Below are 15,219 nucleotides of genomic sequence, written 5' to 3'. Positions count from 1 at the left end.
ACCTGTAAAACAAGACTAGACACTGCCACATGCATTGTCGTAAATATTTTATATTATCGTTGGAAGTTATTGGATAATTTAATTTAAGAAATGTCTTCAATTATGGCACTGAATTAACTCAAAGAAAAGAAGAATTCTAATATGATTAAGAAATAATATATTTAAATAAACAAAAACCGGTTTCAGAAATTGCGACATCGACACGCAAGTTACATTCTCATTCTCATCCTGCACTGTTGTTAATGAGAATAGGGAATCAGTCAAGTGAATCGATGAAATTCTTATAAAGATTGTCAAGCGTGACATGCGATCATTTACGTACGTAAACGGAAAGAGAGTAGCAATGGAATCGCTTACGTCAAAATCCCTGAAAATAGCCGCCGTGGTGGCATTTTATTGGTGAGTATTAAACTGTATTTTATTGTCCCTGTGTGCAATGTCAATGTGAGTCCTGTACAAGTGTAGCCTACCTACTAGGCCTAGTACTTTAGTACTACACAAAACAATAATGTTCTAGTCCAGTGCTCGCTAGATCTACAATCACATTGCCATGGCCTATAAAATAATAATGATACTTATAGGCTACTTTAGAACGGCAGACAAATAAGATTCTCTGCCCTTTTTAAGTTTTTATACTTTTCTCATTATTAATTTATTATATACTGTATATATATAATGTTGTATGTATTGCATTTATTGTTCCTGATTGACATTTACTGTTTGTGGTTTAATATGTGCACCTATAGGGATGTTATCAATGCATGTCATGGGTGACAAGGAAACATGTACATGTAGGCCTGATCTACCACTCATACTCTGCTTATCGCACAAAACTAGATCTTTGTACGATCTGAGAAATATCTTTCTCTAGGGTTAGGGTTTGGGTTAGGTTTATAAATTACATGTCAAACGTACAAATTGAAGCTGTAACAACGGTGGATTGTGGTTAAAACTATTCTGAAGGGTTAGGGTTAGAATTGTGGGTATAAACATGGAAAGATATTTTCCAGATCGGTCAAGATCCAGTATCGTGCCTGGTTATCCCCCTCTTAAGAAAATTGAAAATAAGTAATCTCCTGTTGTTGAAGAGATAATTAATTGTCACTGATTGATATTTAAACAATTTTAATATTTCTGCTTGTGTGTAATAATTTTTGTAATATGGATCCTGGCAAATGAGTATGTGAATCTCAGAAACAGAAGTGAGAGAATTGAAGTCAATAAATTATAATACATGTAGGCTATAAATTCAGCATGTTGATGGTGCCACATGTTGTCTGCAATGTAAATCCCAAGTTGCAGGTACCCCATTGTTGCTTAAATTTTAGCTACATGTTGACTTAACTGTTATCTAATCAGTCTGTAACATGTTGTATTATGTTTTGCCACAGGCTTTCATGTATTACAAGTTACAATAAATAATCTTAATACAATAAATATTAATTATCGCTGCATAGTTTCAAACGCTCCAGCAGAGTATTTTATTTTTTTGACTAATATTTGTATTAAAATTCTGTGTCAATAAAAATATTGTTGTTTGTTTTGTAAATAATATTGTTTATGTGCAAATACATACATATAAGTATATACAAAAGGGATCTGAATAAATTGTACAATTGCCATGGGCAATGGCAATTGATGCTATTGTAATGTATCTCTAGACTAATATTTGTTTCAATATTCTGTGCCCTGGGTGATTATAATATTTTTGTTCAACTCAAGTTTTCCTAAGATTTAGCCAATACCGTCCTCCCTTTTTAAGCCATCCCACAAAATTTTTATTACCAATAAAACACTGTCTTTATAAACCAGACTAATTAAAATAAAAACAAACTAGAATATATATACATGTATATCTTTAAAGAAAAAAATGAGATTTAAAAAAGAAAACCACAGTCTTTATCAACCAAACTAAAGGGGTTTTGTGTGTATTGAACTCAAAAACCGTATATAAAAAATAATTAAAAAAACCCCTAGAATATATACATGTATATCTTTAAAGAAAATAATGAGATTTAAAAAAGAAAACCCCAGTCCTATGCTGCACTTCAATACCTGACTGTGCTTAATCCACTGAAGAATACAGTATATATCAACTAGACTACCGTAGCTATGTTACCTTGCATTCCATGGATAAGAGTTTGACTCTTTGTAGCATCCATAAATCAGTGTTACCTTGCATGCCACGGATAAGAGTCTGACCCTTTTTGTAGCATCCATAAATCGATGTTACCTTGTGTTCCACATTTAAGAGCTTGACCCTTTTTGTAGCATCCATAAATCGAATATAGGCTACCGACTACACTGTTTAAAAATTGGAAAAAACCTGGTTATTATGAAGTAATTTAAATTCACTCTCTGACGTCTTGTAAAAGGTGGATGACTCCTACAACCCAATATTGCAAAATGGAGTTTTCTTCCTTGGACATCCTATCATGGGAGACAAAACTGTCAATTCATCTGATTAAAATACAGATCTATATTTGGTTTCATTTTTTTATACTTTCAATGGCCTACACTACATGAAGATCTGAGGTCGAGTCAGCTTTTGACCGTATGATGTCAGACATTGATTCATCAATCATAGTTGACGTTTCTAGTGGTTTACCCACAGTTTCGTACACCACATGCCAAGAAGTCGCCGTAACAGATGGTTTCATTGGCTAATCCCTCACGCCATCCACAACGCAGGTTATAGAACAACTCTTCCAGATCCTAATGTAGTACAGACAAAACAAAATTTTGAACTATAAAAAACAAAACGAAATAGGATCTGTGTTTTAATCAGATTGTTTCATCATTTAATACTGCACCGAAATCAAATTATACAGCACCGTTAAATTCTTTGTAAAACAACTAGTTGTAATGAAGTTATTTGAAATAGTTTTACCTTTGATTTCCTGTAGCAAACAAAAACAGAAACCATATAAATTGAAGTGATCAAAACTTTTTGTGTTTTTCTCCCCACCCCAAATGTGTGTTACAAATGGGAATCAGTTTAGTATAAAAGTGTTTTTACTGGTCACTCAACTCCTAGTCCAAGGGCAGCCAAGATCGTTTTTATACGCCTGCATTTAAATGTGGTCGTATATTGTCAACGCCCCCGTCCGCCTGTCGGTCCGGCGGTCCGGCGTCCACAATTGCTTGTGGACGCTCTAGAGGCTAAAGTTAATATCCGATTGACTTTTAAATTTATACACAGTGTTTAAGGTCTTGAGACGAAGAAGCCTATTGATTTTCAGCTATTTCTGATTATTACTGCCAGAGTTATGGCCATTGATCACTTCAAAAATTTTGTGTATGCTCTAGAGGTCAAAGTTAATATCCGATTGACTTTAAATTTATACACAGTGTTTAAGGTCATGATACGAAGAATCCTATTGATTTTCAGCAATTTTCAGCAATTACTGCCAAAGTCACTTCAAAAAATCTTGTGGACGCTCTAGAGGTCAAAGTTAATATCCGATTGACTTTAAATTCATACACAGTGTTTAAGGTCATGCAATGAAGAAGCCTATTGATTTTTAGCAAGCTCCGATAATTACTGCCAGAGTTATGGCCCTTGATCACTTTGAAAAATCTTGTGGATTTTCAGCTATTTCCGATAATTACTGCTAGAGTTATGGCCCTTGATCACTTCAAAAAATCTTGTGGACGCTCTACAGGCCAAAGTTAATATCCGATTGACTTTAAATTTATACACAGTGTTTACGGTCATGAGACGAAGAAGCCTTTTGATTTTCAGCGATTTGTGATAATTACTGCCAGAGTTATGACCCTTGATCACTTTGAAAAATCTTGTGGACACCCTAGAGGTCAAAGTTAATATCCGATTGACTTTAAATTTATACACAGTGTTTACGGTCATGAGACGAAGAAGCCTTTTGATTTTCAGCGATTTGTGATAATTACTGCCAGAGTTATGGCCCTTGATCAGTTTGAAAAATCTTGTGGACGCTCTAGAGGTCAAAGTTAATATCCGATTGACTTTAAATTTATAATCAGATTTTATTGTATTATAAATGTTTCATTATTGAAAATTAAAAATATGCGACAACTCTTGTTGACTGCCCGGACGATTTAGCTGCTGTGGGCATATGTTTCGTTGCCTGGCAACCTATCTTTATGAGCTGTAGTAAAACAGATTTTAGAAATCCCACCTCCCCTCCACACACACCCTGTGCATGTATATTAAGACTATATAATATAGTTTAATATATTTATGTTCATGAATAACTGAAATATGTCTATTCACACTGAACCATAAATTATAGTATAATGTACATCACAATTCATCTTCTGTCTCATGAATACTGGCTATGCCGCTGCAAAAAAAGATATTTATGGGCCCCCCTAGGGCGTCAAATGCTCTTGGATAAATAAGCCTATATTATTATAATTGTTACATTTATTAATAAAAATGTAATTGTACCCTATGTTTATACATTTCAGGACAATATCTATATCTATGGTATTTTTAAACAAATATTTACTCAGTAGTAAGGACTTAAAGGTAAGAATGTAATTTTTGGAAGGGAGTGTATTGTGAGTATCTATAAGCATCAACTTATAATCAGGGGTGTACATAACGATTTTGTTTGGGGGGCGGGGGTAGCAAAAATGCGACTGACTGATGCACATGTCCCTAATACGAGTGACATAGTCAGGAGCCAAGCACCGCAGATGTGAGTTTTTTTTAATCTAAAGTCCCTGAAATGCCATTACCTGGAATTTGGGGAAGATTTTACAGAATTCGCCTTAATACATCGCCGTAACATTTCATAATTTAAAGATGTTACACATCAATTTGTACGCAAATAGTGTAAAGTATGTAATACCCAAGGTTGTGGACCCTCTAGAAGTCACAATTTTGATGAAACTTGAAAATGTATGTTTATATCACAAAGATCTCTGTTTTTCTCTTTCGATAAAATCGTGCATATCGGAACTTAACTTTCAGGTTTATGGCCCCTGATTGTACGAAAAATCACGTTAGCTTGTGGTCTTTCTAGAGTTTACAATTGTTATTCTATTTAGATGAAACTTGGACTATATGTTTATAACCCAAATTCCTTGGTTTCTGTCAATATTCGCACATATCTGACCGTAAGAAAAATCACGTTTTTAGCTTGCAGTCCCTCAAGAGGTCACAATTTTTATCTGATTTAAAAAAGCGTTCAAATATATCACTGTTACACCATAATGATGATCGAGTTTGAATTTTGTGAAAAATCCTGTTTTTAGCTTGCAGTCCCTCAAGGGGTGACAATTTTTATTCGATTTAAAAAAATCATTCAAATATCACCGTTACGTTACGCGAGTTTGAATTTCATGGAAATCAAACCAAAACTGCTCTACAAAATGCCCGCTCTATGTATGCAAATAGTGTTAAAGTATGTAATACCAAGGTTGTGGACCCTCTAGAGGTCACAATTTTGATTTGATTTACAGTTACACCCTGGATAGTGATTGAGTTCGAATTTTGTAAAAATTGGACTGAAAGTACCTGACAAAATGGCCGCTCCTTAAACGCAAATAATGTAAATGTATATAATACCAAGGTTGTGGACCTTCTAGAGGTCACAATTTTGATGAAACTTAAAATATATGCTTATATCCTAGAGATTTCGACCGCTTTTGATATTCGCACATATCGGACCATAACTTCCTGGATTATGTCCCCTGATTGAACGAAAAATCACTTTTTTAGATTGCTTTCTGTCCATCTCTTGCAAAAAGTTGGCGTATCTTGCATGGCAACCGCTTGTTTACGTATTTTTGAAACAAACTCACCTTCTCTTTACCAATCCAAAAGATAAAACATTTCTTAGACCAACATGGCAACATACTCACAACAGAATAAGAGTGAAAAACATTCTTTCACACATAACAAGTTTATTTTATACTATAGTTTTGAGTTAGTAGGGTGACGTATGCAATTTAGGTGTACGGTTTCATGCAGATACATTAATTGGAATTTTTGACTTCTATTTGTACTCTGTAATTATGTTTTTGCATTATAAATGTATGTATAAATCGTTGGCAAAAATAGCCCTGTTCACTTTGCAAAACTATTAACTGCCAGTTAAAAGATATTTAACGAAAGATATTAAATCAGTTATATTGAAATATTTAATTTTTTTTTTCAGCTAAATGCCCCATTCTTCATCACATGGTTTCAATGTGTTGTGAGTGTATTATTGATTGCATTCTTTAGTTTTCTGGCTGGTGTTATTCCAAATATAGTGAAAGTACCTCCTTTTAAAATTGATCCTGCTATTATCAGAGGCGTAAGTATCTTGACATTCGTTTCCACTTATGATAAACTGTGTAGGAGTGTGAAGCAGAAACTACTGCTGAACTAAAACATTGTAAAAAAGTAATGCAACTTAGTATTCATTGATCAAGGCTACAAGTCTGGGCAAACTAAGCACCATTGCTTTTAAAACTATTTGTTTTTAGGGGAGAGGAGTGCTTTTTAAAATGAGCTGAGGGTGCAATGGGTCTACAAGAACTGGATGCAATTTCTTCTTAAAAGAACTGTTTGTAGCAGTGGTTTACAAATATAGATAGTAATTTGTAATGGAATAGCCCTTACCATTAAATTCTTACTTTAGTTATATTTATATTTTAGAAGTTAGCATAGCAAACAATTTGTTTTGTATCTGTTTTATATTTCAAACCTTCTGGTATTCTAGTCTACTGCTCCTTTCACATTAAATATGATCTTGTTAAAGTTTGGATGAAAGTTAATTTAATGTTAATTTATTACAGGTATTGCCATTATCATTAGTCTTTGTGTCTATGATATCTTTTAACAACCTTTGTTTAAAATATGTAGGCGTGGCTTTCTATTACATCGGCAGATCATTAACAACAGTATTTAATGTGGTAAGTAAAATGTATTATAATTTTAGCTATGTATAGTTGGTGTTTATATTTTTTGCTTGGCTTGTCAAACCAACATTATTCATGTTTCACTTAACTCGTATACTGAGACACAATGAAAGTAAGGTAATATAAAGTGAAGTTGTTATAGTCTGTGTGGTTCGTTGATTTTGATTTCCAGCCAAATATCATTCCAGAAATCACATTTCAGCTGCATTATTTTCACCATTACTTCTAATCTCCTGGTGCATATTCATTTAGAGGGATAATTATACCAGGCCAACTTTTGACAAGCTTTACTGGCCAGGAATGCTAGTAAACTAACTAAATCATTTAGTCTATTCTGGTACCGTAGCGTACTCTAAAATATCATTCATTGGTCGTTACATGCCAATAGGAGTCTAAGTGGTATCAGTTGTTCAGAAGCTGGTTCACAAAACAGGAGTTCTCGGGTTTGATCTTGGTGTTGGTCAAGAAAGTTCCTCAGTGGTCTAGGACCTGGCAAGGATTAGCATCTACTATCTAGTCATTTGAATGGGAGGGAAATAAGAGTTCATGTATCAAAGTTGGCATGCATGTATACAAGTACATGCTGTTTATTATTATTTATGTCATCACATATTTAATTGAGGTAGTTGAGCTGTGAAAAGTCTCTCCTATAATGTAGAATTTAGAACCTTCAAAATCAAGCATGATTTCAGCTTGTCTGGAAGTAGAAGTCCCCACCAGGACAAACACTATCTGTAGATACATTTCACATAATAGAACCTGTTACAGCTGGAATTCGCAGAAGAATAGAAGGAACTGCTGTCAGATTACACATAATACAGTAAATAAGATAACTATGTTAGTCTAAAAATGGGATGGTAAACCCCATTCCATTCCCTTATCTAATATATACTTTCCTAGTATTTGATTTATATTTTAACATGAGGTATATATATATAGATTTAATTGAATTTTATTTTGTCCACAGGTATTTACCTATCTTATGTTGGGTCAGTCTACATCAGGAAAAGCTATAGCATGTTGTTTAGTTATTATTAGTGGATTTTTATTGGGTGTTAATCAGGAAGGAGCTACAGGTACTGATTAGGTTTTCTTAAATTATTTAATATGGTTGACCAGTGTATCTGGATGTATTATTTAACTAAGACAAGAATCTACATCTTTTCATTTATATATATGACATTCAGTTAGAAACCGTCAATACGACCATTAGATTTTATAGCAAAATTTATCCACGATATTGATGTGTAGATTAATTACTTTACGCAACAAGGCTCTGTGGCCAGTAAATTCATTAGAAAATTATGTTTGAAATCGCTAAATTTAAGAATAAATCCTTTGAATACTTGTTCAGATTTTTACTTCTGTGTTTAAAGCTGATGTTGAGATAAAACAGATTTTGTGTTTTAATGTCTACATATAGCAAGCTATAAATGAAACTAAAAATAGTTAACAGATTTCCACTACATCTTTCAAAACAAAAATTTGACATAATGAATAGATAGATCTAGTACCATCAGGAGCTGTTCGGGCAAAATTTCCCTCATACCACACAGCATGGCATATGCCTGTCTTCATTATCCCAGTCAGAGCAGAAAAGTAGGACAATACCCCATTTCATTTCTAGTCCTATCAATATTCGAAATAACAAACCAGCTTAACCCAGTTAGTTCTTTAAAGATGTTTATCTACTCAAGTTTATGTTATATTTAACCATTCATAGTAACAATATATTTTAATGGTTTGGTTGTTTTTCGGTTTCAGGATCTCTATCTTTGATGGGTGTTTTCTTTGGAATGATGGCCAGTGCTTGTGTAGCACTCAATTCTATCTTTACAAAGAAAGTTTTACCTCTAGTGGACAATAATGTCTGGAGATTATCTCTATATAATAATCTGAATGCTTGTGTTTTATTTGTGCCCCTTATCGTTTTATTTGGCGAGACTTCAGAAGTCTATAATTTTCCCCTAATCTCAAGTTCATATTTTTGGTGTATGATGACAGTGGCTGGAGTTTGTGGATTTGGTATTGGTTATGCAACAGGTCTTCAAATTCAGTTTACTTCACCTTTAACCCACAACATATCTGGAACCGCCAAGGCTTGTGCACAGACTGTTATAGCTTGTATAGCTTTTAGTGAAGTCAAGCCATTTTTATGGTGGATTAGTAATATGGTTGTACTGTTCGGATCAAGCGCTTATACAGAAGTTAAACGTCGAGAAATGAAACAGCAACATGAATTGGACCAAGTTAAATCGGTGGAAAAACCCAAGGATGAGGAGGACGGTCCTCTTCTGCCACAGAAGGTGTGATCACATTTATATCATCTTACATAATAATATGATTCATGTAAAAATCCTATATATTTTAGAATTGGTGCATAATATCATTTTATTCATTTCGATATTGACCGGTATCAATTCAGTATCAATGATATGACAAAAGTGGGTGATTATTTTTTTTATTTGAAATTGTTCCAAATAATTTCATTATTATAAAGGGAAAAACCAATCGATCAGGTGAATTAAAACTTTTTTCTGATTTTAATGGAATCTACCTGGAGCTATTTACAAATAGATTAAAAGCCAATGTATTTATTAGATTTATTTTGATTTGCTTTGCTTGCTATTACAGAGAATTTTATTATAAATAAATCTGAAATAATTAATTTCATGTGGGTTCATATAAAATGTATGTTATCGTGGTAAGATGGCAAAAAAGTTACTTATATACAGTAATACCATTTTTTGGGGGCAAATCAATTATTAAATATTCAATTTGTAATCACATATTAAACCATAATTTATGTTAATTTAAAACAAAGATTCACTCCCATTAGTCTGATGCATTAAAAGTTAACCAGAAAAATATGTTATTCTACTGGCACTGCCATTGATCTTGCACCATGTTTAGAACTAAGAGAGAGCTAATTGACAGCGTAATGATTGTATTTTGCAGGTAGAATTACTGTTGAGTATTTACAAATTAAATGTATATTATGATTTATGAATAATAGAAGCAATTTGTTCACCATCTATAAACATATAGATTGCTTTTAGTTTTCAGACAAGATAAGAAAGTGTAGGTAATGTAGGTATGTCCTATAGCCAAGTGTTGTTTGTATTTGGAATTTTGGTTATCTTCAGCTATTTCTATCTGATGGTTTCAGGCTTGGGATAAAATTATGTAATCACATTTTTCACTTGTTCATTGGTAATTTTGCAGAAAAGTAGGATGTTAAACTCCATTTTATTCATTCATTCATTGGTAATTTATCTTTTAATCCTGTAAAATTTTGTATTTTAACAGAGAATGCCATACTGACAATTTATATATAATAGTGTACTGCTTCAGTTCCTTCATTTAATTTACAGCTGAGTGTTTGGTTTACAATGTTTGTTATCGTAAACTGGGATTTTACATGGTGTGTTTTATAATGATATATGTAATTTATTGAACTTTGATTCACGATAAGTTAAATTTAAATCACGATAAGTTAAATTTAAATCACGATAAGTGAAATTTAAATCACGATAAGTGAAATTTAAATCACGATAAGTGAAATTTAAATCACGTTAAATTTAAATCACGATAAGTTAAATTTAAATCACGATAATTTAAATTTAAATTCACATATCTAACACCATTTTGCATATCATTTTTATGAGATGCTTTTTTCACTACAGAATTGACCATCAATGTATTATTGTAACACATGACATGTGTAATTCATTGCCCCTCATCTGCTTTTAAAAATAGTGTAAATTTTTGACTCTCTCGCACACTCTCTAACCAGGTTCGTTCCCGGTGTCGGCCGAGAAAGATTCTCATGATTTTCCTGGGACTCCAGTCAGATTTTCCCTTGTCAGTGGGAAAAGCATCTTGTAGTTCGGATAGGACAAAAAACAGTCCTGTGTTCACCATATACAGCACTTCAAAGATCTCCTGGACAGTTAGAAATCTGTCAAGAAAGCTGTCAAAACAATTTCCTCACAGCTCACTAAATGGCATATACCCCCCTGCCCCCCCCCCCCCTCCCAACACACACACACTAGCCCAATTGATGCAGAAAAATAAGACCCTAAACCCCATTTCATTTTATCATAAATTATTGTGTGAAAGAGTTGCACATACCTTAAATGTTAGGAAGACAACATAACATTTGTTCATGTTTACTAGAAATGTAGATTCATCCAATGTATCCTAGTTAACTCATGTTCGAATCACTTTCCTTGCTTTACATTCAAAGATTATTACATCATTATCTCAGAATAAATGTAAATAGTGTCAGTGAGATACATCCCTAGAAATATTTATATTGAATGCCTACACTGGTGAAAATTGATATATCTGTCGTCAGTTTTTGTTTTCTTTCTTCGCCAACCTGTCATGTATTCACTTCTTTGTGTGAATGCAATAACCACATTTTTCTGCTTTCCACTAAAATGCCATATTATTGTTTTTCATTAACTATGTGATAATCCCTTCTGACCTCTGCTCAAGTTTTTGTAGTCTTGATTAATCAAGATTCTCTATCATTTATCGTAATACAAAAGTAACCACATATATGCCCCTAGTTTCCTACATGTCTGCAGTATAACCCCATATTGAAATAGACATTAGTGTCCTTCAGTACATGTAGTACTACATGTACTAAAAGACATTAATGTAAATTTCAGAGGTAGTAGTACTACCAATCTGATTAAAACACAGATCCTATTTCGTTTCGTTTTTTATAATTTCAAAATTTCAATTTACTTGTCTATACTTTACTAGGATCTGGAAGAGTTGTTATATTACCGGCGTTCTGGTTGAAGTGAGGGATTAGCCAATGAAATGGTCGGTTACGGCGAGTTCTTGGCGTTTGATGCACGGAACTGTGGGTAAACCACTAGAAACATTAACACTGATTGATTAATCAATGTCTAATGTCATAGAGTCAAAAGCCACTCGTATGACCCCTGACACAACCTTCCAGTACAACCGGTTAGATCTTCATGTACATGTAGTGTAGGCCATAGAAAGTATAAAAAAAACGAAACGAAAAATAGACCTGTATTTTAGTCAGATTGTACTACTACTACATATATTGAAATCTTTCAGTCCCTACATTCCCCATATTGCAACACTTCATATGCTACATGTACCTGAAAAGATAACACTTATTTTACTTGTTTATAAAATATTGTATATAAAAGAGGGATTTGTATTATATTTTGGATATTCCGTATGTTGTTATTTTTATGTGACAATTGTTAGCTTATAGATATATTTTTGGTATAAATTATATTTATTATTCATTTCTTGTTGTGTTTTTTCATTGATTTTACATAATTTTTACTTGATTGTTACATAATTTATAATTTGGCATTTATTATTTTTTAAAAAGGGGGAAATATAAAAGATGTTAGCAGTAGAATACCTAAAAGTTTGGTGACACATTTTAATGGTCACCTCCTTTATGTGGGGAAAATGTTTTTAGATATTTTAGATCTATGGTTCAAGGTTCTATAAATTGTGGGGGTGCAGTCAGATAAGGGTGGAGGGGATTCTTAAAAAAGGCTGCAACTTCTTTTGGGCAGTGTTTTTTTTTTAATTATATAAAAAGTTTACAACCCCTTGTCAGAAATTTCATAGCATCACTAATTCAGTTATATATGGAATGTACAGCACGATAGTTACATTGCCAACTACATTCACAATGACTCAGATTCTTCACCGGTTTAAATTTTTATTAGAAAAATTCATGATTCCAGAAAGTGCAACACTCTACATTCCCATTTCAATACACTGATGGTTTTTCTTTCATTAAGCCAATAATTGAATCGAATACAAGAGGCAATGTATTTATTATTGATGGATTTGCTGAAATCTCAGGATCTTATTCTTAGAGTAAATGCATCTCGATAATGGAATAACTTGTTATCCGTGTTTCAATGGACAAGTATAAAAGATGATAGAAATCCAATCGGATTAAAATACAGATCTATATTTCGTTTCGTTGTTTTTTATACTTCCGGTGGCGTCTACTACATGAAGGTCTGACCGGTTGTAGTGGAAGGTCCCATCAGAGGTCATATGAGCGGCTTTTGACCCTACGACGTCAGACATTTGATTAACCAATCAGCGTTGATGTTTCTAGTGGGTTACCCACAGTTCCGTGCACCTCACACCAGAATGTTTCATTGACTAATCCACCATATCGTCCACAACGCGGGTTATATAACAACTCTTCCAGATCCTAGTATAGTAAAGACAAGTAAAATGAAATTTTGAACTAGAAAAAACAAAATGAAATAGGATCTGTGTTTTAATCAGATTGATAGAAATCTATGCTTCGTTTGAAAATTCTGTGTTCACAAAATGCTAACCTCGTATTTATAAATGTATATAGGCAAGAAGATAAAACCTGACAAGTCATACTTCAGGCCATCTTCAATAGAAGGCTTGATCCTGCTTTAACTCTGTACATGCTAGATGTTGTAAAACTCAGGGTCGTTGCTTCAGGAACAGGACTTCATGCTAACATTACCGATGTGGATGTGAATTAACTCCTTTTCACTTATAATTTATGTCTCTTATTTTTAAAATTATGATTAGAAATTATATTTTTAATTGTTATGTATCTACTATATGTATCTATTAATTTGTAAATGCACTGAAGAAGCATTATTGATTTAATGTATTGTTATAGTATCAATGTACACACATTTACATTTACGAAAAAAGTTAATACATGTATATATTCCCTTTTTGATTTATCACTACTTAAATGTTTTTATGTAAAGTTTCCAACCTCGACTCAAACACTTTCTACACTTGTGTAAATTAGCCATGTTGGAGGGAAAATTATCCTGTCTATTAGCAAGATTCAAAATAGAAGAAATAAGATTTTTTAAGCATAAATTATTGAAGCAAACTGTTGAGGGGAGATATAATAGTTTTAATTATTCTATGCTAATAGCACTCACTATTCAATGCCATCTGGAAATCTCATGGCCTCATGTTAATCTGATCAGAAATAGCCATTGAACGAGTTAGTTAGTAGAGATTGCTAGCTTTGTGCAAGAGATTGGTACCATTTATTAAAGAGCCAATCCCGATAATATTTTTGAGAATAAAACTGTTTAATTTTGTGTTAAAATCCCTTAAAATCGTCTACCTTAGAATCGAGCAACTAACTCAATATATGTGATACATTTTTAAACAACTTAAACCCGTCAGTCTTCATTTGTAAATGGAGACGGCGCCCCAAGCTGTATGATGCGGTGAATGGATAAAACCAGACTTTTATTTTATAAAAATAATGTATAGGTGAAATTTACCTTTCGTTATTAAGTACAGCACGTGGGTCATGCACTGTACAGACCTCTAAAGGAACGAGAATCGATTATCAGGTCACCCAACGAAAAAATTGACCCGAAATCTTAAAAGAGTAACATGTCTGGATAAGCAGTTTTGATGTTCACGTCCAAACGACTCAATATTAAGAGCTAAAAATTTCATACGTCCTCAGACTTTTATTTTTGAGACTCTGTTCAAATCGGGATAGTCCCATTACGAATTGATCATATTAGTTTGCTTTAAATTTTTGGGTAAATACATACAATATTTTAACCCTCATACTTGCGTGTCTGACAGTTGAAATGATCAAAGCCATAATTACTGATTTTATCCTGTCAGCCAAGCAGATTGTATTTATCAGCTAAATAGAAATATGCCCGAAGGAGTAACCTGCTTAATTCACTTTATATTTTATGAGAGAACCCTAGTAATTACCTGATAATAAATATTATATAACTTATCACAGTGTTTAAAGCACGGATTGTCTCTTTGATGTTATTGTAATGATTTTAAGTCAATTTTGAGTATTATGTAACTATGCCTAATTTATCATATTGCTTTGAATAGACTAGTTATTTAAAAGAATGTAGCCTTTAGGCTAATAATCTATTGTCTTAAATTTCATTTTGTGGCATATTTTTTGAATACCCTTTCCATAACTATATTCACAATCCTTGCTATATATCAAGATTTGACTTTTATCAAATGATGTCACGGTAATGCTTTTGCTCCTTTAGACATTTTTCGGTTTGGTATTCTAGAAAAATGGAAGAATTTATGTGAGTGTTGTGAAGTCAGTTTGTTTCCATGAATGTATTTTCGAAGATGTATGACTCAAATCATATCTTAATTGGGGGAATTTGTGAAATTTGCGCTGTGTGATTTAAAGTTTTATATAAAGAGGGTTAAAATCAAAATATTGCTGTGTTTGTTTATTTTCTAAAGGTCTTACAGCAGTTATACATTTTCTTAAAAGAA

The 15,219-nt window shown here is 32.9% G+C and overlaps 1 protein-coding gene across 1 annotated transcript; it reads left to right on the top strand.

Moving 5' to 3' along the window:
• The first annotated feature begins 234 nt into the window (after positions 1–234).
• LOC126828576 (GDP-fucose transporter 1) lies at positions 235–15,158 on the top strand. The gene is made up of 6 exons (XM_050558429.2): positions 235–399; positions 4,453–4,513; positions 6,150–6,290; positions 6,775–6,891; positions 7,865–7,973; positions 8,662–15,158. Exons 1-6 carry the CDS (start codon positions 305–307, stop codon positions 9,207–9,209), a joined length of 1,071 nt encoding a protein of 356 aa, XP_050414386.1. The 5' UTR covers positions 235–304; the 3' UTR covers positions 9,210–15,158.
• The last annotated feature ends 61 nt before the right edge of the window (positions 15,159–15,219 follow it).

The sequence above is a fragment of the Patella vulgata genome, chromosome 7 (assembly GCF_932274485.2).
Source record: "Patella vulgata chromosome 7, xgPatVulg1.2, whole genome shotgun sequence".
Classification (NCBI taxonomy): domain Eukaryota; kingdom Metazoa; phylum Mollusca; class Gastropoda; family Patellidae; genus Patella; species Patella vulgata.
Note: the sequence above shows the minus strand (reverse complement) of the source record. Positions and strands in the feature narration are given on the sequence as shown.